The sequence below is a fragment of the Emiliania huxleyi genome (assembly GCF_000372725.1).
Source record: "Emiliania huxleyi CCMP1516 chromosome Unknown EMIHUscaffold_147, whole genome shotgun sequence".
In the NCBI taxonomy this organism is placed as follows: Eukaryota; Haptophyta; order Isochrysidales; family Noelaerhabdaceae; genus Emiliania; species Emiliania huxleyi.
This window is the reverse complement of record NW_005201123.1, coordinates 125,825-146,183: the sequence shown is the minus strand read 5'-3', so window position 1 is coordinate 146,183 and position 20,359 is coordinate 125,825. Positions and strand designations below refer to the sequence as shown.

The 20,359-nt window shown below is 63.1% G+C and overlaps 7 protein-coding genes across 7 annotated transcripts in view; 3 read left to right on the top strand and 4 right to left on the bottom strand.

The window, feature by feature from the left end:
• Positions 1–1,431: 1,431 nt before the first annotated feature.
• Positions 1,432–3,767, top strand: EMIHUDRAFT_228400 (hypothetical protein; the record flags this gene model as incomplete). The annotated part of the gene is made up of 8 exons (XM_005787019.1): positions 1,432–1,456; positions 1,652–1,940; positions 2,127–2,244; positions 2,354–2,410; positions 2,535–2,670; positions 2,848–2,959; positions 3,532–3,627; positions 3,707–3,767. The coding sequence occupies 8 exons, from the start codon at positions 1,432–1,434 to the stop codon at positions 3,765–3,767; spliced, it is 894 nt and encodes a 297-aa protein (XP_005787076.1).
• A 1,339-nt stretch (positions 3,768–5,106) lies between these two features.
• On the top strand, positions 5,107–6,359 carry EMIHUDRAFT_111183 (hypothetical protein; the record flags this gene model as incomplete). The annotated part of the gene is made up of 2 exons (XM_005787018.1): positions 5,107–5,214; positions 5,373–6,359. The coding sequence occupies 2 exons, from the start codon at positions 5,107–5,109 to the stop codon at positions 6,357–6,359; spliced, it is 1,095 nt and encodes a 364-aa protein (XP_005787075.1).
• A 438-nt stretch (positions 6,360–6,797) lies between these two features.
• EMIHUDRAFT_363386 (hypothetical protein) lies at positions 6,798–10,122 on the bottom strand. The gene is made up of 6 exons (XM_005787017.1): positions 9,832–10,122; positions 9,696–9,760; positions 9,581–9,634; positions 9,402–9,455; positions 7,260–7,360; positions 6,798–7,192 (listed from the first exon to the last, which is right to left on the bottom strand). Exons 1-6 carry the CDS (start codon positions 10,109–10,111, stop codon positions 7,027–7,029), a joined length of 720 nt encoding a protein of 239 aa, XP_005787074.1. The 5' UTR covers positions 10,112–10,122; the 3' UTR covers positions 6,798–7,026.
• A 596-nt stretch (positions 10,123–10,718) lies between these two features.
• EMIHUDRAFT_441210 (hypothetical protein) lies at positions 10,719–11,675 on the top strand. Its single transcript, XM_005787016.1, has 2 exons — positions 10,719–11,044; positions 11,147–11,675. The coding sequence occupies exons 1-2, from the start codon at positions 10,736–10,738 to the stop codon at positions 11,426–11,428; spliced, it is 591 nt and encodes a 196-aa protein (XP_005787073.1). The 5' UTR covers positions 10,719–10,735; the 3' UTR covers positions 11,429–11,675.
• A 1,121-nt stretch (positions 11,676–12,796) lies between these two features.
• EMIHUDRAFT_441209 (hypothetical protein) lies at positions 12,797–14,361 on the bottom strand. Its single transcript, XM_005787015.1, has 6 exons — positions 14,004–14,361; positions 13,723–13,929; positions 13,547–13,653; positions 13,414–13,465; positions 13,313–13,347; positions 12,797–13,240 (listed from the first exon to the last, which is right to left on the bottom strand). Exons 1-6 carry the CDS (start codon positions 14,355–14,357, stop codon positions 13,015–13,017), a joined length of 981 nt encoding a protein of 326 aa, XP_005787072.1. The 5' UTR covers positions 14,358–14,361; the 3' UTR covers positions 12,797–13,014.
• A 1,202-nt stretch (positions 14,362–15,563) lies between these two features.
• On the bottom strand, positions 15,564–16,864 carry EMIHUDRAFT_441206 (hypothetical protein). Its single transcript, XM_005787014.1, has 3 exons — positions 16,364–16,864; positions 16,108–16,239; positions 15,564–16,025 (listed from the first exon to the last, which is right to left on the bottom strand). Exons 1-3 carry the CDS (start codon positions 16,844–16,846, stop codon positions 15,705–15,707), a joined length of 936 nt encoding a protein of 311 aa, XP_005787071.1. The 5' UTR covers positions 16,847–16,864; the 3' UTR covers positions 15,564–15,704.
• A 2,912-nt stretch (positions 16,865–19,776) lies between these two features.
• The window catches only part of EMIHUDRAFT_455536 (hypothetical protein), a gene marked incomplete at its 5' end in the record, with an annotated part of 5,316 nt that continues 4,733 nt past the window's right edge, over positions 19,777–20,359 (bottom strand). Inside the window, one exon of the mRNA XM_005787013.1 lies at positions 19,777–20,255. Within this exon, the coding sequence (XP_005787070.1) occupies positions 19,886–20,255 (370 nt within the window). The 3' untranslated portion in view covers positions 19,777–19,885. The remainder of the gene's footprint in view (positions 20,256–20,359) is intronic.

Sequence of the window (20,359 nt, the reverse complement as noted above, 5' to 3'; positions counted from 1 at the left end):
GCTGACACATAAACGCGGCACGACCCCGGACCCAAGACGCACAAGCACAGACAGTCGAGAAGGGCGAGACAGCAAGCTTTTCACGTTACTTTTCACAGCCCGGATGGCTTGTGGCCGGGCGTAAGAAATGTACAGAACCAGTGCCAGCACATCATCAGACTGTGACTCGAGCTGTACAGCTCTACCTTAGGGTACCCCTAGGGTTCTGAGGGCCGGATTGTTTTAAGACCTTTTAAGAAATGAGGAGGTTTGGGGGCTCAAATTGTCATTTAAGAGATTGCAGGCACGGGGGGCGTCCCTCTTTTAAGTCCGTTTAAGAAAATCGGCCTCACCGGCACGCGTCGCTGGGGTCCGCGCCGGTTTCTCCAATACTGCCGTTAATAGGCACAAACCCGCCACTGAAGACACATCTGTAAGTCTGGTGCACTGGCAGGAGCCATACTCGCATAGGGGACGCGTGCCAGCTGACTGTAGCCAGCTTCTCCCGGCCTCCGGCGTCTACCGGGGAGGGGGGAGCCTCCCGGACCATCGACCTCGGGAACTCTCCCGCACCGTTTAAGCGTTTAAGACCGTTTAAGGAATCGGCGGCCCAGCAGCTCTTAAAACCTGCCATGGCAGGTTTTAAGCCGTTTAAGCCGCAGGCGCCCCAGGGCCCACCCTTTTAAGCCTATCTAGGGGTACCAAGAGCTCTACAGCGCTCCAGAGGCAGAGCGCTGTACATCTCTAGCTCTACAGCGCTTACCTTCTACATCCTCTACACCCTCCCTCAGTCAGGCGTTCTTGAAGGAACGAAACCACGACGACACACACCAGTCGACTCGCATCGGTTGCCTCCATGAGTAGCACACACACACACACGCGCGCGTGCGCGCGCGCGCGCGGCAGAATTTGAATGTTTCCCAGGGAACCAATACCAGGGGCTCGAAGCTATCTCGCCTCAAGCGTCGCGCGGGCCGCCCCCGACAGCCGACTTGTGTTTTGTTGTTGCCGACAGGACTGTGGCTGCGTGCGTTCTCTACCGCCTACCTACGAGCTCATCCTTCCTGCTCAATCTTTTTCCTGCTCAACTTTTTGCCCACTGTGCGAGCGTGCAGCGGTAAAAAAATCTGCGTGCGCGAGGTCTGTATGGCGCTCGCAACTCTTTTCGATGTAAATATACTTTGATCTCATTCTTTCGCCTCGAATCAATTCTTTCCCGCTGTGTATGTACTTTTAGCTTACTGGGAGGAAAGGGAGAGGGGGTTGTGTTCTCTAGGCCCCTAAGGGCCCTACTCGCGGCGTGAGAGCTCGGAAGCTCTCTCTCTCTGTAATGAATCTAATGTGCGAGTATCTTACATGCGCGCGGCGCGTTAGTCTTCCCCGTGCCCAGTGTTGTGTGTGGGAGGGCGCCCGTTTCTTTCCGCTGGCCGTTTCTTTTTTCCTAACGTGTCCATGGAGCCGACCGCTGCTGATCCCGGTGCAGAGCAGCCTCGCAAGCGTAGGCGCTGGGGAGCCGCCGCGCCGGCGGAGGCCGCGCCCGCCGCCCCGCAGGCGCAGGCGCCCGCCGCGTCCAATCCCGAGGAGGCGGCTCGTGTCGCCGCCGCAGCGGCGGCGGCGGCGGCGGCGGCGGTGGCGAGCCTCCGGCTCCCCGGCCTGGTCGGTGGCGGCGGAGGCGGCGGAGGTGTCGCCTCGGGGCTGCTCGCCGGGCGGCCGTTTCTGGACATCGACATCAACGACTGCAAGACGAAGGGCGCCCTCACGCGCAAACAGACGCACGAGGAGGTCACGTCGCAAACCGGGGCGTCGATCGTGATTCGTGGGCGGTATAAGCCGCCGGGCGACACGTCGACCGACGAGCGGCCGCTGCACCTGCACCTCGAGGCGGACACACAGGAGGCGATCGAACGGGCAGAGGCGATCTTGCGCGAGCTCATGGGCCCTCCGCCAGAGCCGGCGCCCGGGTACTCAAATGGTGGCGGCACCTGCGACCCCGCCGCGGCGGCGGCAGCGGCGCTGGCGGGCTCCGCGGCGACGGTGGGAGGCGCGGCGAGCGCCGCGGCGGGCGGTGTGCTGCATTGCGACGTGGATGTTGGGCTCGACGTGACGTGCACTGGCTACCAGCTCCGAGGGAAGCTGCTTGGGCCGAGGGGCGCCTACCTGAAACACATCCAGGAGCGGTCGGGCTGCCGCGTGCAGCTTTCCGGCAAGGGATGCAGCACCGTGGACGGCGGCCTCGACACGCGGCCCCTCCACATCTCGATCTCGGTCAGTGATGCATAGTGGCGGGGGTCGGTGCGGAGAGAGAGGCTAGAGTCGAGAGAGGCTGGCAGACGCTGGGGATACCACCGCTCACCCGTGCGTGGCTCCCCGGCAGGCTCCAAGCCCGGAGGCGCTCGAGCTCGGACGGACGCTGGCCGAGTCGCTCGTCAAGGTGTGTGGCGGGTGATGGGCCGTCTCGGAGGGGCGAGGAGTGCCCTGGAGCGAGGGGGGCCTCCTCCCTTTGCTCGCATCGACCGATTGCCAGAACCCCCCCCCCCCCCCTCCCGTGCGCGCAGGCGGTTCGTGACGATTTCGAAAAGCGAGGGCCCAAGCCGCCGCCCGGGCTGCCGCCACCTGCGCTTGCAGCTGCAAACGGCGCCGGTCCCGCTGTTCCCTCCTCTACCGATGAGGCGGCGCGGAGACCGCCGGCAAGTGCCGATGGCAGCAGCGCCGCGCCACCGCACGGGCACACACACCCTGCGCCGCCACCCGGGCATCCGCCTCGGGGCTCGGCGCACGGGTACCCGCAACCGCACGGGTACCCGCCACCGCATGGGTACGGCTATCACGGTGGCGCCGGCCCCGGCTGGCAGGGCGGAGCCTACCCAGGCTACTACGGAGCCTACGATGGCCACTACGGCGGCGGGGCCGGCTGGCAGGGCCACTATGGGACCGGGGCCGGCTGGCAGGGCGCAGCCTACCCCGGCCACTACGGCGGCGGGTGTGGGTACTTGGGCGCGCCGCCTGGCCCGGCGCCCGTGCAGCCGCGATGCGAAGCGCTGGCCTTGGCGCAGCCTCCCGGGCACGAGCCGCCCCCCCCCGCGCCCGAGGCGCCGCCACCGCCGCCACCGCCGCCGCCGCCGCCGCCGCCGCCGCCGCCGCCGCCGCCGCCGCCGCCGCCGCCGCCGCCGGACCCCTGCTGATGGACTTGCGTCGGCAGACAGGCACAGGGTTGCAGGCCTTAAAAGGGGAGGGCCATACCTGTACCCGCGATCTCGGCGTTCGCCTCTCGCCCGGCTGCAGCGGGGCTTTTTCTGGCCTATTTTACGGTTTGGATTAACCGCCCTTTTTTCAATTGTTTTTGCAGAGCACTCAGTCCCATGAGAACCCCACTACATAGCGCCACCTCGCTCCTCGGTGAGCTGTCCTGACTCCTGTGTGCTGTAGAGGGAGCGGACCGTGAGTTGAGGAAATCGGAGGACGCGACCCACTTCGCCACAGACGGTCCCGCGCCTCGCCGCTAAGTTTGCGGCACGCCCCGCACCGTCCGCTGTGCCGCGTTTTTGTCCGGAGTGAAAAGTCCAACGCGCTCGTCGGTGACGGTGTCCTCCAACCTGCGCCGCGCTCGGCGAACCTCGACAGCGCCTTCGATGGCATGCAGCTCTTTGCGTCAGAAGCCTGGAGAGCAGCTCCTCGGCTGCTCACACGCTCTGCACAGTTGACACAGCCTACTGTGCGGCTACCACAGCTGTGACAGCGATGGGCTCGCCCTCACTGGCCCTCAGTCACTTGTGCTGCGGCTTGTGTGAGCGACACTGCTCGGCGACTGCCGGCACACTGTGAGACCATGGGTGTGAGGTAAAACCACGCTACCAGCGCTTGGTCACATCGGCCCCGAGGTCAGATCCTTCTACTCTGTTAGTGACAAGACTTGTCTACTGGCTGGAGCCGAGCAGGAGGGCCCGGCGCACAACCCCTGGTCAACTCACGGTCCACACCCCGTACCTGTGAGTCGGTGTGACCTGTGTGCTGTGTGTCCAGCAGTCCGGACCCGGTGCTACAGCCGGTGACAGTGTGCCTCGTGTCGGCTCCCGAGCCAATCGTGTGCAGCGTGTGTGTGCGTGTGGGCCCGTCCTCCATGCTAGGAGGTGTGTAACTTGGAGCACTTGGAGTGCAGTCATTAACCTCACATCCAGGGCCGGGGAGCTAAGAAGCGCACCCAGCGAGCCGGATGATCGGCATCGGGCTACGGGCTAGAGAGCCCTGACCCACCTAGCTAGGGGGGGTGCGCGTTCGCCGTTCGCAGGGAAAGGCGGGCCGTAAAGTAAACACGGGTATCCGAGGGTTAGCTCCGCGCTCCAGGTTTCCCCTAGCAGCAGAACGCCCCCTCTACTCGGAGCTAGTAAACACTCGACACGGACTCGACGCCCATCCACACCCGGCACCTCACCACACCGGACCCCTCTTCGTGGTCTCCCAACTTTCACTCCGTGGCGTCTTCCCCCACCTCTCGGTCCTTCCTTCTGGTCGCATCCCGATAGTTGTGCGACGGGCGCGGGGCCCGACCTCCCCTCCTAGCCTTTTTCGGCTGCGGCCCCGCCGCCGTCTCGTCTTCTCTGCTTGATCCTGTTGACTCCGCCTCCGGCGATCCCGCGCCCGACTCCCCGGGTGAGGGTGTAACACTGACTACCCTGGTACTTGGAGCACTTGGAGCACTTGGAGTGCGGTTAGTAGCCTCACATCCAGGGCCGGGGAGCTGAGAAGCGCACCCAGCGGGCCGGATGATCAGGATCGGGTTGCGGGCAAGAGAGCCCTAGCCCCGTACTGAGCACTTGGAGCACTTGGAGTGCAGTCAGTAACCGCACATCCAGGGCCGGGGAGCTAAGAATCTTGGAGCTAAGAAGCTGAGTTTGTCTTTTCTCCGGCCTGTGTTAGTGCCAGTGCGCGCCAGTCCCGTGCCCAGTGTTGTGCGAGGGAGTTTTGTTGTAAGATTCTCCGGCCAAGAGGACGGACGCGGCTCAACCACACACATGGCGGCGGCGACCCACGCCCCGCCACCAGTCGCGGCATCTTCGTCGTCCGACCACGGCGCACGCCAGAGGACACCCGATTGGGCGCGCCTTCCGGAAACGTACCTGCAGCCGGACAATGCCGCTTCTTTCCCTAATTCTGCACAGAGCAGATCTGCTGGTTGCCGTGCTATGCGGGGTGCCGGTGGCGGTGCTGTCGCCGATGCGGGGGATCGACGTAGGAATGGTCCCGGCGAGATTCCGCCCGGGGACGCCGGCCGGCTGTGGCCACAGCGCGTTCGGCAAGAGAGTGTCGCACCCACTCGGAAAGCGCTGGCCCCCGAGCGGATATTCCTGTTGCAAAGGGTGTTTGTCAAGATCAAGCACATATTGATTGCAGAGCAGGTGTTCATCGCCCAATACTACATGGAACTTCGCGCTCCCGGCGGTGCACTTGACACCCGCTTCTACAAGCGTGGCTTTGACGGCTTGGTTGAAAACACTATGACCGAGGAGGACAACGCGGAGTGTCCCGTGGTGCCAAGCGTCCTCTGGTACCTCACGGATCAATTCCGCCTCATCAACTCCAACAAACCGGTAGACGCGAGCGACTTCAAGGAGCGCAAGGTTCTGCGTCGGGGGGACGACCTGATGTGCATCCTCAGGTTCGAGGGCGAATTTCAAGAAATCATGGAGCTGCAGGAGTTCCCCCTCGACGTGCAGGAGCTAACTCTCCAGGTCGAGATACAATGCGCCATTGGCGCAAGTCCGTTTCCGGTGAAGCTGGAGCTCTCACCCGATATGGTTAGTTCGATCGACCGCGAGGCCTTCAACCTCAAGAATGAGTACGACCTCGCGCCCTTCCCGCCGAAAGCCACGGCCTTCGCACACTCAGGGATCAAGCGCATCGCAGGCAGTGAAGCAAACAGGTACCCGGCGATCGCGATCACGTGCACCGTAAGGCGGCAATGCGGCTATTTCTTGTACAACGTCGTCGCTCCGATGGGGATGATCTCCTTCCTCTCGATCGCCACCGCCTTCACCATGGCCGAACCGAGCGACCGCATCGCGACACAGCTCGCGTTGCTCCTAACGGCGGCTGCCTACAAGTTGGCGATTACCGCGATGGTTCCCGCGGTGAGCTACTTGACGCTTCTTGACCGTTACATTGGCGAGCAGTGCCTGTATTTGATGGTTGTGACCATTGTGACTTCTCTCTTTGGGATGCGATCGGGCCCAATTCCTATTGTCCACGACGTCGAACTACTCGGCCACGAGGCAGACCTGTACTCGCTCTACCTCCTGCTCGGCATGTGGTTTGTGCTACAGCTCAAGACCTACTGCGTCTGGCGGACTAAAATGCGAGAGAAGAAGCAGGCGCTGCGCTGCTGACATGCGCGGCTATAGCATCTTTAGGGCTTGCGGTGAGCAGGCAGCGGCCCGCGGGTGCCGTATTAAGTTATCATTCGTACGCACCTGGCACATATTTACGGCCATGCAATAGCATTTGACTCGGGCCGAGGAGGCTTGCAAGAGTGCATACACATGTACATGTGAAATGACGCCGCACGAGCGGCGCGTGGGAGACCATGGAGTGTGGTGCATACTCCGGATAATGTGTCATGTGTCTCGTGTTGTGTACTGTGTGCCCACGCGCCACGGTGCGGCGCACCTGATACTTTTGTCATTTGTGAAAGGTGTTTGATCCAAATCGTATTATGTGAAATGAGAAAAAAATAGCGGGGGCCCCGGGGCCCAGCGGGCCCCCCCCCCCGCAGACTCGACGAGAGACACCCCTCACAGCGGCCCGCGCGCCGGCGCAGAAGGCACCTGGTTTAGCTTTATCCCGACCACACGTACAAAGCCGGGTACACGTTGCAGGGTACACGTTGCGGAGTACACGCAACAAGACGCATCAGGCACGAAAATGGAAAAACCCTGGCGCGCTCCCCCACACTTCACACTTCTCTGATCTCTCTCCAATGCGCGCTGAACGGTTAGCGCGCGGTCCCGCCCTCACGCCCGCTGGCCAGTAAGCGCCTTGGGCCTACTCGCCTCCTCAGCCACTGTTTGCGACGAGTGCGAGGTAGCTTGAGAACCCGAGGACGCCGACGTTGCGGAGGGCAGACTGTAGCAAGACTGAGGGCAGCATGTAGACGAGTGGCCCGCCGATGCCAAAACTGACCGCGGCGACAAGGCACGTCTGCCAGAGTGAGCGACGCACCCTGCAGAGGGGGGGGGGGGGTGGATGGGGGGGGGGGGGCGTGACATCTGCGTCAACGCGATTGGCACCGTGTGACGGCGCCACGCCAACCGGAGCGAGACAGCAGCGCGTGCGAGGCGAGATAGAGGGCGTTGGAAACGGTCTGGAAGAGCACGATGTGGAGTGCCACCTGATGTGGGCATACGCGCACGCTCCTAGGAAAAGCAGTATGATGGTGGTCGGTGGGGGTACGGGCGGGCCTTGAGCGCGATCAACGCCGCGGGCGAGCTGCGCAACATCTCCGGAAGCCACGCCTGAGAATAGCGCGGCGATGGGAATCCGGATGGCGTATGCTCTCGCGCGTCGGGCTGTGGGAGGAACGGCATGCCAGTAGGGCGCCGCCATGGCAACAATCTCGGGCTCAGCTAAGAGCGCGCGCCGTCGTGCTGCCGACCCCGGCAAGCAGCGAAGACCAGTAGTAAAAGGGCAGCGCCTGATCACACACTCGACGCGGTGATATCGCGATACTTAGAGCGACCGGGGGAGGCGCGCACGTCGGAGATGATCCCAGCGGCCGAATTACGTACGGTGCGCAGCGGTGCATAGGAGATCGGCCCACCTGGGTGGCGCAGCACTGTCGGTGGTGGGGCGACCCGGCATGCAGGGAAACGGCGGACGAGTGTAGAACACCTCCCGTGTGGCTCGCGAGCTGAACGAGGAGGTCGCCGCACGCGTAGGTGGTCATCGCGTGCGATGCGACGAAAAGCTTGTCGCGTGCACGCAGTCGCTGGCATCCGGCCGCAAAAGCGTGCAGCACAGATGCGGCGCCGGGAAGCACACGGCGCAGCGGACCTGCGATCGCCGCAACACCGGCAGTGCTCGCCAGCGGCGCGCTAAGCGTTATGGCCACGAGAGCAGCGCCCGTGCCCTGCAGCAGCGCGACTGGCAGGTCAGTTGCTGGCTCGTTCATATCTCACGGGCCTCGTTTGGCGAGACTGACTTGACTAGTTTATCTCGGCTTCTCCACATGAACCAAGCATCAGCACCGTGAGGTGTGATACATTGGCGCGTAAAGGGTCAGTCTGGAGTCGCGTGCCTCCACAACGGAAGAGCTACGCAGTACCTGACATCCCCCGGGGTCTTGCCACTAAAGGCGGAGGGTTGGGACTCAAACAGCTTGGACGAACTGCAGGTCCGGAGGTAACCTCAACGTCCTGCAGCCGGCCGCGGCGCCGTAAGGGTTCGCACCTCAGACCAAGTAGAGAGAGAGGTGGAGCTCACCACACGTGGAGCACCTACCGCCGCGTAAACGACGCGGGAGTCTCCCCCGCATAAAGAGGGGGGAGAGGTAAGATGGGCCGACGACAGGACCCATTACGCGAGCAGAGGCTCGAGCTGACTTCGCCGTGAGAGCCACGGTGGATCCCATGATAGCGTGAGAGCTTAGCATGCCACCAAGGAGAGGGTGGGTGGGAACCAAAGAGAGATGGCGCAGCCGGAGGGCTGGCGCCGTCAGAGAGGATGGAGCGGCCACAGAGGTGGCGCGGCATCAGGTCCCATGAGCAGGGAGAGAGCGCAGCGAGAGCGCCGCGCATGAGGAGCAAGGGCCAAGCGCGCTCGCGAAAGTAGGCGGCGAAAGCGCGCACCAGCTGAAGTGCAAGTTTGGTGTTCACAGCAGCGGAGGCTGAGTGAAGACCGCATGCGATGTGCGCGAGGGGGCACACGAGAGGGACTCAGGAGAGGTATCCGTGAGTACCCTACGATAAACTAGTGGCCTACCACGAGTTGGGGCCCCCACCCCAATCGTTATCGGCGGACTAGTTTATCTCGGCTTCTCCACATGAACCAAGCATCAGCACCGTGAGGTGTGATACATTGGCGCGTAAAGGGTCAGTCTGGAGTCGCGTGCCTCCACAACGGAAGAGCTACGCAGTACCTGACATCCCAACGCAGAGTGGAGGGAGCGGGTGCAGACGGACCTCGCATCCCAATGAAGCCAGAAGAGGGGCAGATGCGCTCGTGACGAGGAGCGACCCCAGCGTGAAGCCTACATTCACGCCACGCCGGCGGCACACGAGACACCGGAGCGAGACAGCAGCGCGTGCGAGGCGAGATAGAGGGCGTTGGAAACGGTCTGGAAGAGCACGATGTGGAGTGCCACCTGATGTGGGCATACGCGCACGCTCCTAGGAAAAGCAGTATGATGGTGGTCGGTGGGGGTACGGGCGGGCCTTGAGCGCGATCAACGCCGCGGGCGAGCTGCGCAACATCTCCGGAAGCCACGCCTGAGAATAGCGCGGCGATGGGAATCCGGATGGCGTATGCTCTCGCGCGTCGGGCTGTGGGAGGAACGGCATGCCAGTAGGGCGCCGCCATGGCAACAATCTCGGGCTCAGCTAAGAGCGCGCGCCGTCGTGCTGCCGACCCCGGCAAGCAGCGAAGACCAGTAGTAAAAGGGCAGCGCCTGATCACACACTCGACGCGGTGATATCGCGATACTTAGAGCGACCGGGGGAGGCGCGCACGTCGGAGATGATCCCAGCGGCCGAATTACGTACGGTGCGCAGCGGTGCATAGGAGATCGGCCCACCTGGGTGGCGCAGCACTGTCGGTGGTGGGGCGACCCGGCATGCAGGGAAACGGCGGACGAGTGTAGAACACCTCCCGTGTGGCTCGCGAGCTGAACGAGGAGGTCGCCGCACGCGTAGGTGGTCATCGCGTGCGATGCGACGAAAAGCTTGTCGCGTGCACGCAGTCGCTGGCATCCGGCCGCAAAAGCGTGCAGCACAGATGCGGCGCCGGGAAGCACACGGCGCAGCGGACCTGCGATCGCCGCAACACCGGCAGTGCTCGCCAGCGGCGCGCTAAGCGTTATGGCCACGAGAGCAGCGCCCGTGCCCTGCAGCAGCGCGACTGGCAGGTCAGTTGCTGGCTCGTTCATATCTCACGGGCCTCGTTTGGCGAGACTGACTTGAGCACTGGATAGGGCCGATTCCGCATGGTACGGGACCCCTCGATCGTCTCGCCCTCCCTCACTGGGGTGTTCATTGGGGGGGTCATAACAAACACGGTGCAGGATCGAGGTGCACGCTGCCGAGGCAGTGTCGTCCCCCTCTAGACTGTCTTTCCCAACACCCTGGCATTCACAGCACAAGCCCTCGCCGAGGGCTCGAGCAAGGCCGGTGCGCCGAGCGTGTGTGGGAATTAGATTGTTTATTTATTTATCTCCCGGCTTTTTGAGATATGATCCCTCAAAGATCAAAGTCGAATTATGATTTACTGGTGACCATAGACCATAGATCTACTCGAGTAGCAGTGTCTGTCTTGTTCGCGAGATCTTCCAACGAACGAATACTTTAAAGTCTCGACAATCACTAAGCTGCTTATGTGGCACCGCAGAGGCTCCCTTGGGGATGCCTGAAGCCACCCCAACCACTCACTAAGCCGTACGTAGACGAATTGAACCTTGTTCGTTTACCTACCGATTATGCCCACGTGCCCCGCATCGTGCATGGTGCCGAACCCTCTTCATCATACGAAATCGTCCACAAGGATTCACCGGGGCATGGCGGTGCGCCTCGCGTGTTTGCTGCTTTGTTTTGTCCAGGCGAAGTGCTTGTTTCTTGTTCACGGAAGCGCACTTCGTGGCGCGCCGCGAAATATCGCAAGTACCGCGTTCACGAGGTGCGCACGGACGCGGCCACCAATTGCATCCGAGTTTGAGGAGGAGGAGGAGGAGGAAAATTTTATCGACGCGGACGACTCCTGGAGGCAGTTCCGCTCCGATGCCATAGCGGAGGGCTGGTGGCAGACTCTCCGCCGCGAGGCGCGACGGAGCGTCACAGCGCCGAGCGTGCGACAGCGCCTGGAAGAGGTGGCAACCGAGACCTCCGCATGCCCCAACTGCGCACTCGCTTCGTTCGCATGCCCCGTCTGCGCACTCGCTCCGTTCGGCCGACACCCTCGTCCTCGGCAGGCTGGTGGCGTCCTCGTCGCCGCGACCGTCTTCGTCGCGCTCCTGAAGGCGTACATCGTGCGAGCGGGAGGCGGCATCGTGATCGTCCCTGACGAGGCGGGCCTCGGCATCTACAACTTCAACGAGCTGAAGGCGCTCGACCCGTCCAAGCTCTTCAAGCTGCACCTGCCATCCTCGATGCCGCCCATGCCGCCCCCCATGCTACGCATAGAGCGTGAACTGTCGCTCACCCTCTCCCGCCTCCTCATCGGCGACGCTGGCGACGGCCACCCGCCCGCCTGATGATTGGAGATTGGCCTCGCTGACTCGGTCCGGGCGGCGTACCGAATAGTGGGTGCCAACCCTCCCTTCGTCCGACTGTGCGCGGTGAGTCTGTGCGAGCGATTGGTGGAGCGCAACAGAGGTTCCGGCCCGCGCGCGCACCGCACAGCGCACGCGACGGCGGGCTTCCTCCTGTGTGGTCCTCCTGTTCGCCTTGTGCGCACTGTATACTGGTTCGTGTACCTCGCTTATGATTTCTCTTCGCTCTTTTCGCGTGAGCACTCTCTAGACTCTACTACCTTTCTCTACGCACGCAAAAACAAAAAAAAAGGCCCCGCCCAACCGGCCCCGCTGTCGTGTGTAGCTGGGTAGCTGCTAGCTGCCTGGGAGCTGGGTGGGTGCTAGCGAGCTCGCGCGGTCACGCGGCTGGCGCGGCGTGACTGTAGAGTACGGTCGTAGTCGTACACCCGGGGTCGCAGTCCGCATGCTGACTGCTCTCTGTGCGTGCGCGCGCACCGCGCGCGACTCACCGTCGCGAGCGCTGACCGCGGTCCTCTCGCCTCTCGGTCTCTCTCTCAGTCTCACTCTCTCTCTCTCTCTCTCTCTCTCTCTCTCTCTCTCTCTCACACACACACACAGAACCGAGAACGCAGAAGAACCGCGGAATCAAATTTACTCTCGTCAATATATATCACTCTCGTCTGTGCCTGCTTCCGAGTATGACTCCGAGTTCGACTTTTCCGACGCTGAGGCGCAGGATAGGACGGCAGGGGTCGTACACGACGCAGTTCAGCAGGCTGTGATGCAATACGGCTATGACGACGAGGTCTTCCAGGCGTGGAGGGACGGCGAAAGGAGACTTGCCGGAGGCTGACTTTGAGGCACCATCATCGGACGATGTCGACGAGTTGGGTCGCTCTCGCGGTAGCCAGATGACCTCCCATGCTAGTACCATCGGCTAGGGCCGCAGGAAGCGCGGGGGAGGGCGCTGGGAGCAACACGGAGCTCCGTTGGACGTTTTCAAGATTAGCGTGTCAGAGTGAAATGGAACTAGCCGTGGTGGCTATATGGCTTTGACCTTTGCGAGAGGTGGCGAGCGGAGCAAGACCAAGAGCGGTGTGTAGGCGCGTCCACGCGGCGCAGCGGCTCTCCCGCGACCCCGGCCCCTCTCGTAGCCGCAGCCGTAGCCGCAGCCCCACGAACTCTTGCCGCTCTTCCGCCTCGCCGCGTGTCGGGTTGTGACGAGGGGTGAGGGGACACGGATTGAAGATCCCTCACACCAAGATCGTGCAGGGCGGGGTCCGGGGACACATGTACATGTATGTTGTGCATGTTGTGCATGTCCCTTTAATCCCATCTCGTCTCAGAGTTTGACCGTTTTATTTATTTATTTATTCCCTGGTATTCTCTCCTCTCAAACGCTCATTCGCACCTTCTCTCGCAACGTGTGCATGATACCCCTCGCCGCGACAGGCCGACGCTTTCGTGCTCGCCGCACGACGGTGCGGGGGACGTCCAAGCGGCCGCGCGCTTGAGCGACATGAAGTGCAAACCGAGCACCTCCACCCGGCGGCTGATGTTGCGGCCGGCCTGGCCGATGTGAAAGCCTATTCCGTGGGGGAGGAAGGGTCAGCGCGCGCCAGCATGCCGGCGCGCTCCGAAGCGCTGCCGTGTCGCGTGCACTCGGCGCACGTGGCCAGGCTGGACGTGCCCAGCTGCGAGACAATAGCGTCCCTCGCGCACACGCAAGGCCCGCGTCGCTCGACCATGAGCCGGCCGCGCGCGAGCGTGGCGTTGAACGTGGCGCCGAGGCCGTCCAACGGCACCTCGCGCCTGCCCGCGGCGGGAGGACGTGAAGGAGCCGAGGCGGCCCCGGGCGGAGGGAAGGGACACTGGGCGCTGCGCCTCGAGAACGCGACTTCCTGCTGCGCGGCCCGGTCCTATTGCAGCCTCGTGGACTGTCGCGACGGGGCGGGGCGAGCCAGACGCAACGTCCCCCTCCACTCCTTGCCGCTGAAGAGGTTGATCACGTCGACCACCAGCGGCCGCGCCGTCGGCCTACACGAATGTCTCTCATCACCTCACCGACGAACGGTGGCCATGAGTTCTCTACTCAGTCGAGGGTGCATCACTGAATACCTGGCGACGAGGTTGCCGTCCAGCGTCATGTCGTACAGGATGTCGGAGAAGGAGGGGCGCACGCCCCACCACTCGTCGAGCGCGCGGTAGCGCGGGTCTGCGAGCGCCTGATCGAGGCGCGACGCGGGTGAGGACAGAGGCGGCGGCGATGGCGGCGCGAGGGCGGGCGCTCTCGCCGTGCGCCAGCCGGGGATCCGCTCCCAAGCGTGTAGTAGCTTGTGGGTTGAGCGGAAGAGCATCAGGTTGCCGTTGGCGAGGGGCTGCGGGTACATGCCCGCTGGGACGAGCAGCTCGTCCCCCTCCTGCAGGCGTGCAATCTCGCCGTCGAGGTCGCCGTACACTACGTCCAGATCCGAGAACCCGACCCACTCGTGCAGCCGCGCCTAGGAGGCGCGCCAGGGTGGCGTGGGTGAGGGGCGGCGGGATGGGAAACGGGACGGCGAGGCAGGCGCGATGCCAGCTCGGGAAAGAGCGCCGGCCACGTGGGCTTCAGATCGCACATCTTGCGGTGGGTCAGCCGGATGGACACTCCGAGGTGCGTTGCTATCCTCTCTCGGAGCAGGGTCCCGTTCCGGCCGTCGAGCGAGACGACGTTGCCGATGGCGCTGCCCGGCGGCAGCGGGGGTCCGACAAAGTAGAAGGTTGCGCGGCGATTTGCCGCGGCGGCATGCAGGACGAGGTTCAGGTAGGGAGGCCAGGCTGAGCCGAGCCACACGTGAAATATGCCCGCGGCGGTAGTCGTACGGTTTGGAGAGAGCTGTGCTCGCCCGCCCTGCCGTCGCCTTCTGCTACGCCCAGGGTCCTGCAGCATCGACCACTGCCCGACTTTGGTGGGTTCGGTTTTCGAGCGGGGTGGGAGTCGATAGTTGTTTATTGTGCCCTTGTTTGTTCTCTTGGCACCTTGGAGTGCTGGGGGGGGCGACAGAGAGGATGTGGCCTTGAGTTAGGTGTACGCCAACTCAGGGTGTGGCAGCCAGCTGGCTCAGGTGGCGTTTATTTTTGCTTGGGCGGCCCTGATGCTGAAATTCTGGAAAAACCTGACCGGCCCCTGCGGTGCCCCTACCTACCTACCTACCTACCTACCTTACTTATGGGAAACTAAAAAAGAAATCATGGGAGGGGTGAAGGTGGGGTACTATACCAACTAGAGTGATGGTTGGTGGTACTCTCCTGCAACCACAGTCCTTCTTGTGACATGGCAGGCCACTCTCAAGCCCTACAAGCATCAGATCACCCATTTGGGGAGGGTTGACATCGTGATTTCCGCGGGAAAATTTCTTTTTATTGGAGAAAACGGCGCGGAACCCAGCGACGCATGCCGGTGAGGCCGATTTTCTTAAAATTCTTAAACGGTCTTAAAAGAGGGACCCCCCGTGCCTGCAATCTCTTAAATGGCAAGTTAAGCCCCCAAACCTCCTCGTTTCTTAAAAGGTCTTAAAAAATCCGGCCCTCAGAACCCTAGGGGTCCCCTAAGGGATCGAGGTGCACGCTGCAGGAGCCCTGGCTGAGCTGAGCCTCTGCGGTCGCAATGCAGCGCTGCGGTCGGTGCAGAGTGGCCGTGCGCGTACGGCGTCGTACGCGCACGGCCGCTCTGCCTCAGTGGCGTGCGGCTTGGGCCAACTGAGGTCGCTCTCCGACCTCGCTCGCCGAGCTCACAACCCGGCGCGAGCCGCATCGAGTGGAAGTTCGACTTCAGCTGCCGCGAGTGGATGGACTGCCTTGTCGAGTGCGAGCAGTTGGGCTCCGCCGGGAGCTTGTGGTGCAACATGTTCTCTGGGGGCCAGCAGACGCAAGCGCGCGAGCGCGTGTTGAAACGGACGCTCCATAGCAACACTCGAGATACACTCGAAGCGGGGTTCACGTTTTTTTATTCGGGTTCGGGGCCCAAGAGTACACTCTTGGCGACGAAACCGAAGGTGGTTTTATTGCGCAGCGGCACGCAGCGAAAGCGGCTCGGCTCCGCGGCGGCCGCCGCGGGGCGCGGCGACGCGCCCCGGAAACGTGATCGACACACGAATTCGCTCAATACTCTCCCTTTTTGTACGTGTACTACTCCGCCCCTACACCGCCCAGCAGCAGGTGTCGCTCCAAAGCGGCCGCATCCGCTCTCCCCGAGTGCCGAGACGCGGCGCTGGCCGAACGCTGCCGCGGCCAGACATCACCACGGGATCCGCAGTCCGTCCTCGCAGTTGATGAACTGGCCCGTCCGCTCCATGGTTGCGCCGCGCACCTCGTGCAGCACCCGCTTCGCGCCGACGGCCGCGTCGACCGCCCCCTCAACCTCCCAGATGTGAGAGTACTTGGAGGTCATCCCCGTCTTGTTGAAGCCGGGGTGGAGCAGCAGCACGGGCACGCCGCGCTTCTTGAGCTCCTCGGCGAGCAGCACGCCGCCGATGTTGCAGGCGGCGCGCGACATGTGGTGCCCGTAGTCGCCCCCCTCGTCTGCGTTTTGGGTCGTGCGCCACTCGGCCGAGCCCGCCTAGAGACCGAGCGCCGCGCAAGGCGGCGTGTGGAGAGCGTCGACGCGGGTTCGCGGGGTGCCGGGCGCGGCGCAAAGCCACCTGCGACGAGATGACGACGATGGCGCCGCGCACCTTGCCGGCCTTGACGAGGGCCTCTGAGACGCGAAGCGGGCCGAGCGCGCAGATGTCGATCTGCTTGAGCTGCTCGGAGAACATCATGCCGTCCGCCACCTTCGGACGGTCCGCGAGGCACGTGGGGACGCCCGGCGCGGGGTGCGGGGAGTACGGGGTTCGGTGTCGTTTCACGGAGTGTGGCGTGACGTCATTCAGGCGCACAGGCGCGGGCGTGGCGCACCGAGTCGGTGATGTCCGGAAAATACCCGGCGTTGTTGATGACGTAATCGACGGGCTCGCCCAGCTCGTCCACCATCTTGCCCTTGACCGCCGCCTCGTCCGTCACGTCCACACCCGTGATGACCTGGCACCCGAGCGCGTCGAGGTCGGGAGAGCTGCGGCGGCCGACCACCACCGCCTCGGCTCCTTGCGCCACGAGCTCGCGCACGATTGCGAGGCCAAGCCCCTGGTTGCCGCCGGTCACGAGCACGCGCTTGCCCTTGAGGTAGGAGCCGTCGTACACCGTGTCGATGTCCAGGTACCGGCGGTTGTTCTCCTCCTTTGCACGCGCGAACCGGGCCACCTGGTCGGCGAGGGAGAACACGCGCTCGTCGGAGGAGCTCATCGACGCGGCCTGCGCTCGCACAGCGCGGACACCGCCGCCACTGCCTAGCACGAGGCCAGACGCGCAGGCCGCCGTGCCCAATAGCAGGGTGCGCCTCATGTAACTGGGAGCTTTCGGTGGGGCCCTGTTTGGCACCTCGTGTGACCGCCGACTGACAAAAGAATTCTTGAAGCGCAAGCCTCTCTGACAAAAGAATTCTTAAAAGCCGCCTCTCTGACAAAAGAATTTAAACAACCGAACTCTCTCTCACAGCAGACAGGCTCGACACAGGTGCGAACTGGCGCGTGCTAGTACTATCACAGGCAAAAGAATTTTACAACAAAACTCCCTCGCACAACACTGGGCACGGGACTGGCGCGCACTGGCACTAACACAAAAGAATTTTGCGCAAAACTCCCGCACACAAAAGAATTTTACCGGTCCTCCCTCACACGACACCAACAGACGTCCGACTGTAGCGACTAGCACACCTCTGTCGACTCCCCCCCCGACCCCCCCCCCCCCCAAACACACACACACCCCACCCACCGCTCGCTATCTCGGGCACTCTCGGAGCGTCGCTCGCGCGGCGGCACACCGGCTCAATTCACCTTTGGCGCGGCCCGAGATAGCGAGCGCGAGGGTTTAGACATACGCGGTGAGACCTCCCCTTGTATCCTAGTAGGACTGGGTCAAGCAAACGCCACGTTGATTGGACCAGCAACGGTGGGGGTCCATTCCCGGCCTTTGCTAGGGCTAGGGCTAGGTAGGGCTAGGGCTAGGGCTAGGGCTAGCTTCGAGGGCTAGCTAGGGTTGAGAGATTGCCCGGGGAGCCCGGCTAGGGTTAGGGCCGAGCGGAGCTAGGGTTACACGGAACCTTCCGGTCAGAGATGAGTGGCGAGACAGGTAAGGGTTCTAGGGTTAGGGTTAGGGTTAGGGTTAGGGTTAGGGTTAGCATACACAGCTAGGGCTAGCTCAGGCGTGGGAGGCTAGGGCTAGGGTTAGCACCGACACTCACATAGCTAAGGGCGCGCATGCACCCCGGGCGCGGTCCGCGGAGTTGACGAGACCTTTGAGTGCCGTGCCACAGGGGACCATGGCTCCATGCCGCACGAGGCGGTGGGCGCAGAGGCATGCAGCTGCGCGCGCAGCGCGCCGCTCACTCGGCGGCGAAGCCGCCCCGTCGACACATCACACCCGCGCGCGCGAACGGGAAAGCCGGCGCCATTTTTATTCAATTCACCGGACACCGCGCGTCTCTCTCTCCTGAGCCCTGGTCTGACGGCCTGACAGCAAACCCCGGACAGCGCCTGACAGTGCCCGACAGCCTGACAGCGCTGACAGCACTTTCTCCGACAGTCTGACAGCACGTCTCTGACAGCCTGACAGCAGAGCCTGACATCAGAGGCGTCCCGTCGCTGTCAGGCCCTAACGTGACAGCCTGACAGCTGCCCGACAGCCCGACAGCACACAGCGGCCTGACAGCAGCGCTGACAGCCCGACAGCCCGACCAGCCCGACAGCAGCACAGACCGTACTCAGGCCGTACAGCCTCTTTCTTGTGTCCCATGAGGGTATAGCAAAACTATTACATGCAAAGACATGTGTATGTGGTCCGCGCCTTCGATTCTGTGGAGTCCGCGCCAACCTCTGTGCACAGACCGGCTTCTTCAAGCAGCCGTGCTTGCACTTTCCTCTGGCTGACACCTATGTCCAGGGTGGCGCGTTGCTGGAGGAGCCGGGAGAGAAGGAGGATGATCCAAACGGCACACCCGATGCTGAGCCGGCCGAGCTGACCGCCATGGGCGCACAGGATGCTGCAGATGCCGAGGCCGTGCTGAACCAGCTGATGCGGACGGGGGCCAACGTGGCGCCTCCAACCGGCGGCGAGGAGGGCAGCAGCGCAGAGTTTTTGAGGAGATCCGTAAGCTGCTGGCAGATTTCAACGTCTCCATCCAGGAGGAGTGACAGGATCGCAAGCTCCGCTTCCACGTCAAGCGGCTCATCAAGTCCCATCAGCAGCGAGGCGAGGATGTGGATGAGGAGCTCGACTTCTACATGGATGATGATGACGGTGACCACGCCCTTGCCGCCTGTCACACACACACACATAAGACGTGCATTCTCATCTCTCCCTCTTCTCTTTCTCTCCGCAGTTGCGGTGCTCTTCACCATGGAGGACAGATCCAAGGTCTTTGCCATTGGCAACATCGAGCAGGTGGCCGTCGCCGACGGCACGGTAGACGCGCGCCGCGCCACTGGCAGCTCGAGCGCAGAGTACCTGCGCCAGCTCTCGATGAGTCAGCGCAGCAACGGGGTCTTCATCAACGACCCCAAGGGCCTCTTTATCCTCCGGTGGTACCGTGAGGTGAAGGGTGACGGGACCCCCCCAGACGGCCCGCGCTACCAGAACAGAGCGTGCAAGTACTACAAGCTGACGAGCGACAACGATGGGGAGGCCTTCCGCTGGACCAGCAACTACCAGATCATCAGCAAGGTGTACCTGAAGAAGCACTCCCCCCTGCCTCTCTGCTATTCTCTCAGTGCGGCAGACAAGAAGATGGTGACGTCCACCATGAAGAAGATGGTGGGACCGGAGGCAGAGTAGAGACTAGAGTATGTGCAGCAGAGTCCTGCTGGTCTCCTCTTGATAATGTCATAAGTGTGGCTGGTGTGTGTCAGAGCCTGACAGCACCCCGACAGCACCACCTGACAGCACCTGACAGCAACAGCCCAACGTCTGACAGCAGCAGCAGCCTGACAGCTCTGACAGTTCCGACAGCGTCTGACAGCAACACCCGACAGCTCCGACAGCACCCGACAGCTACAGATCCCCTCTGATGTCAGACACGCACCCGACAGCACCCGACAGCACTGACAGCACCCGACAGCTGGTCTGACAGAGGCACCTGACAGTGCCTGACAGCTGCCCGACAGCCCGACAGATCACCTGACAGCAGTCAGCACCTGACAGCCTGACAGCGGCAGGGCTCAGCTCTCTCTCCTCCTTTCTTTGGTACGCGGCGGCCTCGCCCGCGCCAGAGATCGGTTACTGTACACGCTCACGCAGTGTAGTAGCAAACAATAATGAACGCAGCGAGCACATAAGACATATATTTTTCTCGATGCTACTTCTAAGTTCACGGTGTGGCCTACAGAGCTAGTAGGGGGCCTGCGGGTGCTGCTGCACCGGAGCAAAGTGCTGCGGGGCTGTGTTCGCCACGATCGCCGCCCGCCACCCCGTCTCGTCCGACCCGCGGCTCTCGCCTGGCTCCTCCCTCGGCGGAGCCTCGGGAGCCCCATCGGCCGGCTCCTCCGCCCCATCGGTGAGTGCGCGCGACGAGAGGCTGAGGTCGGCAACGCTCCCCAGCCGAGCGTCCACCGACGCCGACTGCGGCAGCTGCGGCGGCGCCCCCGGCGAGCGGTGGCGCGGCAGCAAGACCTGCAGTTCCGTCTCGCGCGGCAAGGTGGACTCGCGGCGGGCGTGGTCGAGCTGCTTGCGCTGCATCTCCTGCAGCGCCTCGAGCTGCCTGCGGTGGCGCTCCAGCCGGCGGCGTGTGAAGAGAGGCGCCTCCCCGCGCCATCCTCCCTCCCCCGGCGACGGCGGCGGCGGGGTAGGCGGCAAGGATGGCTG

Bases quoted from the DNA above. Each gene is read 5' to 3' on its own strand.
- EMIHUDRAFT_363386 (XM_005787017.1), bottom strand. From the start codon at position 10,111: ATGAACGAGCCAGCAACTGACCTGCCAGTCGCGCTGCTGCAGGGCACG. The intron at 9,635-9,695 runs GTGCGCGCCTCC...GTGTGTGATCAG, and splicing joins CCGCTGGGATCATCTCCGAC to GCGCTGCCCTTTTACTACTG. The intron at 9,456-9,580 runs GCGCGCGCTCTT...CGCTATTCTCAG, and splicing joins CCGGGGTCGGCAGCACGACG to GCGTGGCTTCCGGAGATGTT.
- EMIHUDRAFT_441209 (XM_005787015.1), bottom strand. From the start codon at position 14,357: ATGCTGCAGGACCCTGGGCGTAGCAGAAGGCGACGGCAGGGCGGGCGA. The intron at 13,466-13,546 runs GTATTCAGTGAT...ACATTCGTGTAG, and splicing joins GACGGCAACCTCGTCGCCAG to GCCGACGGCGCGGCCGCTGG. The intron at 13,348-13,413 runs GAGTGGAGGGGG...AGGCTGCAATAG, and splicing joins TCAACCTCTTCAGCGGCAAG to GACCGGGCCGCGCAGCAGGA.
- EMIHUDRAFT_441210 (XM_005787016.1), top strand. From the start codon at position 10,736: ATGGCGGTGCGCCTCGCGTGTTTGCTGCTTTGTTTTGTCCAGGCGAAG. The intron at 11,045-11,146 runs GTGGCAACCGAG...CGTCCTCGGCAG, and splicing joins TGCGACAGCGCCTGGAAGAG to GCTGGTGGCGTCCTCGTCGC.
- EMIHUDRAFT_441206 (XM_005787014.1), bottom strand. From the start codon at position 16,846: ATGAGGCGCACCCTGCTATTGGGCACGGCGGCCTGCGCGTCTGGCCTC. The intron at 16,240-16,363 runs GTGCGCCACGCC...GACCGTCCGAAG, and splicing joins TTCCGGACATCACCGACTCG to GTGGCGGACGGCATGATGTT. The intron at 16,026-16,107 runs GTGGCTTTGCGC...CTCGGTCTCTAG, and splicing joins TCGTCGTCATCTCGTCGCAG to GCGGGCTCGGCCGAGTGGCG.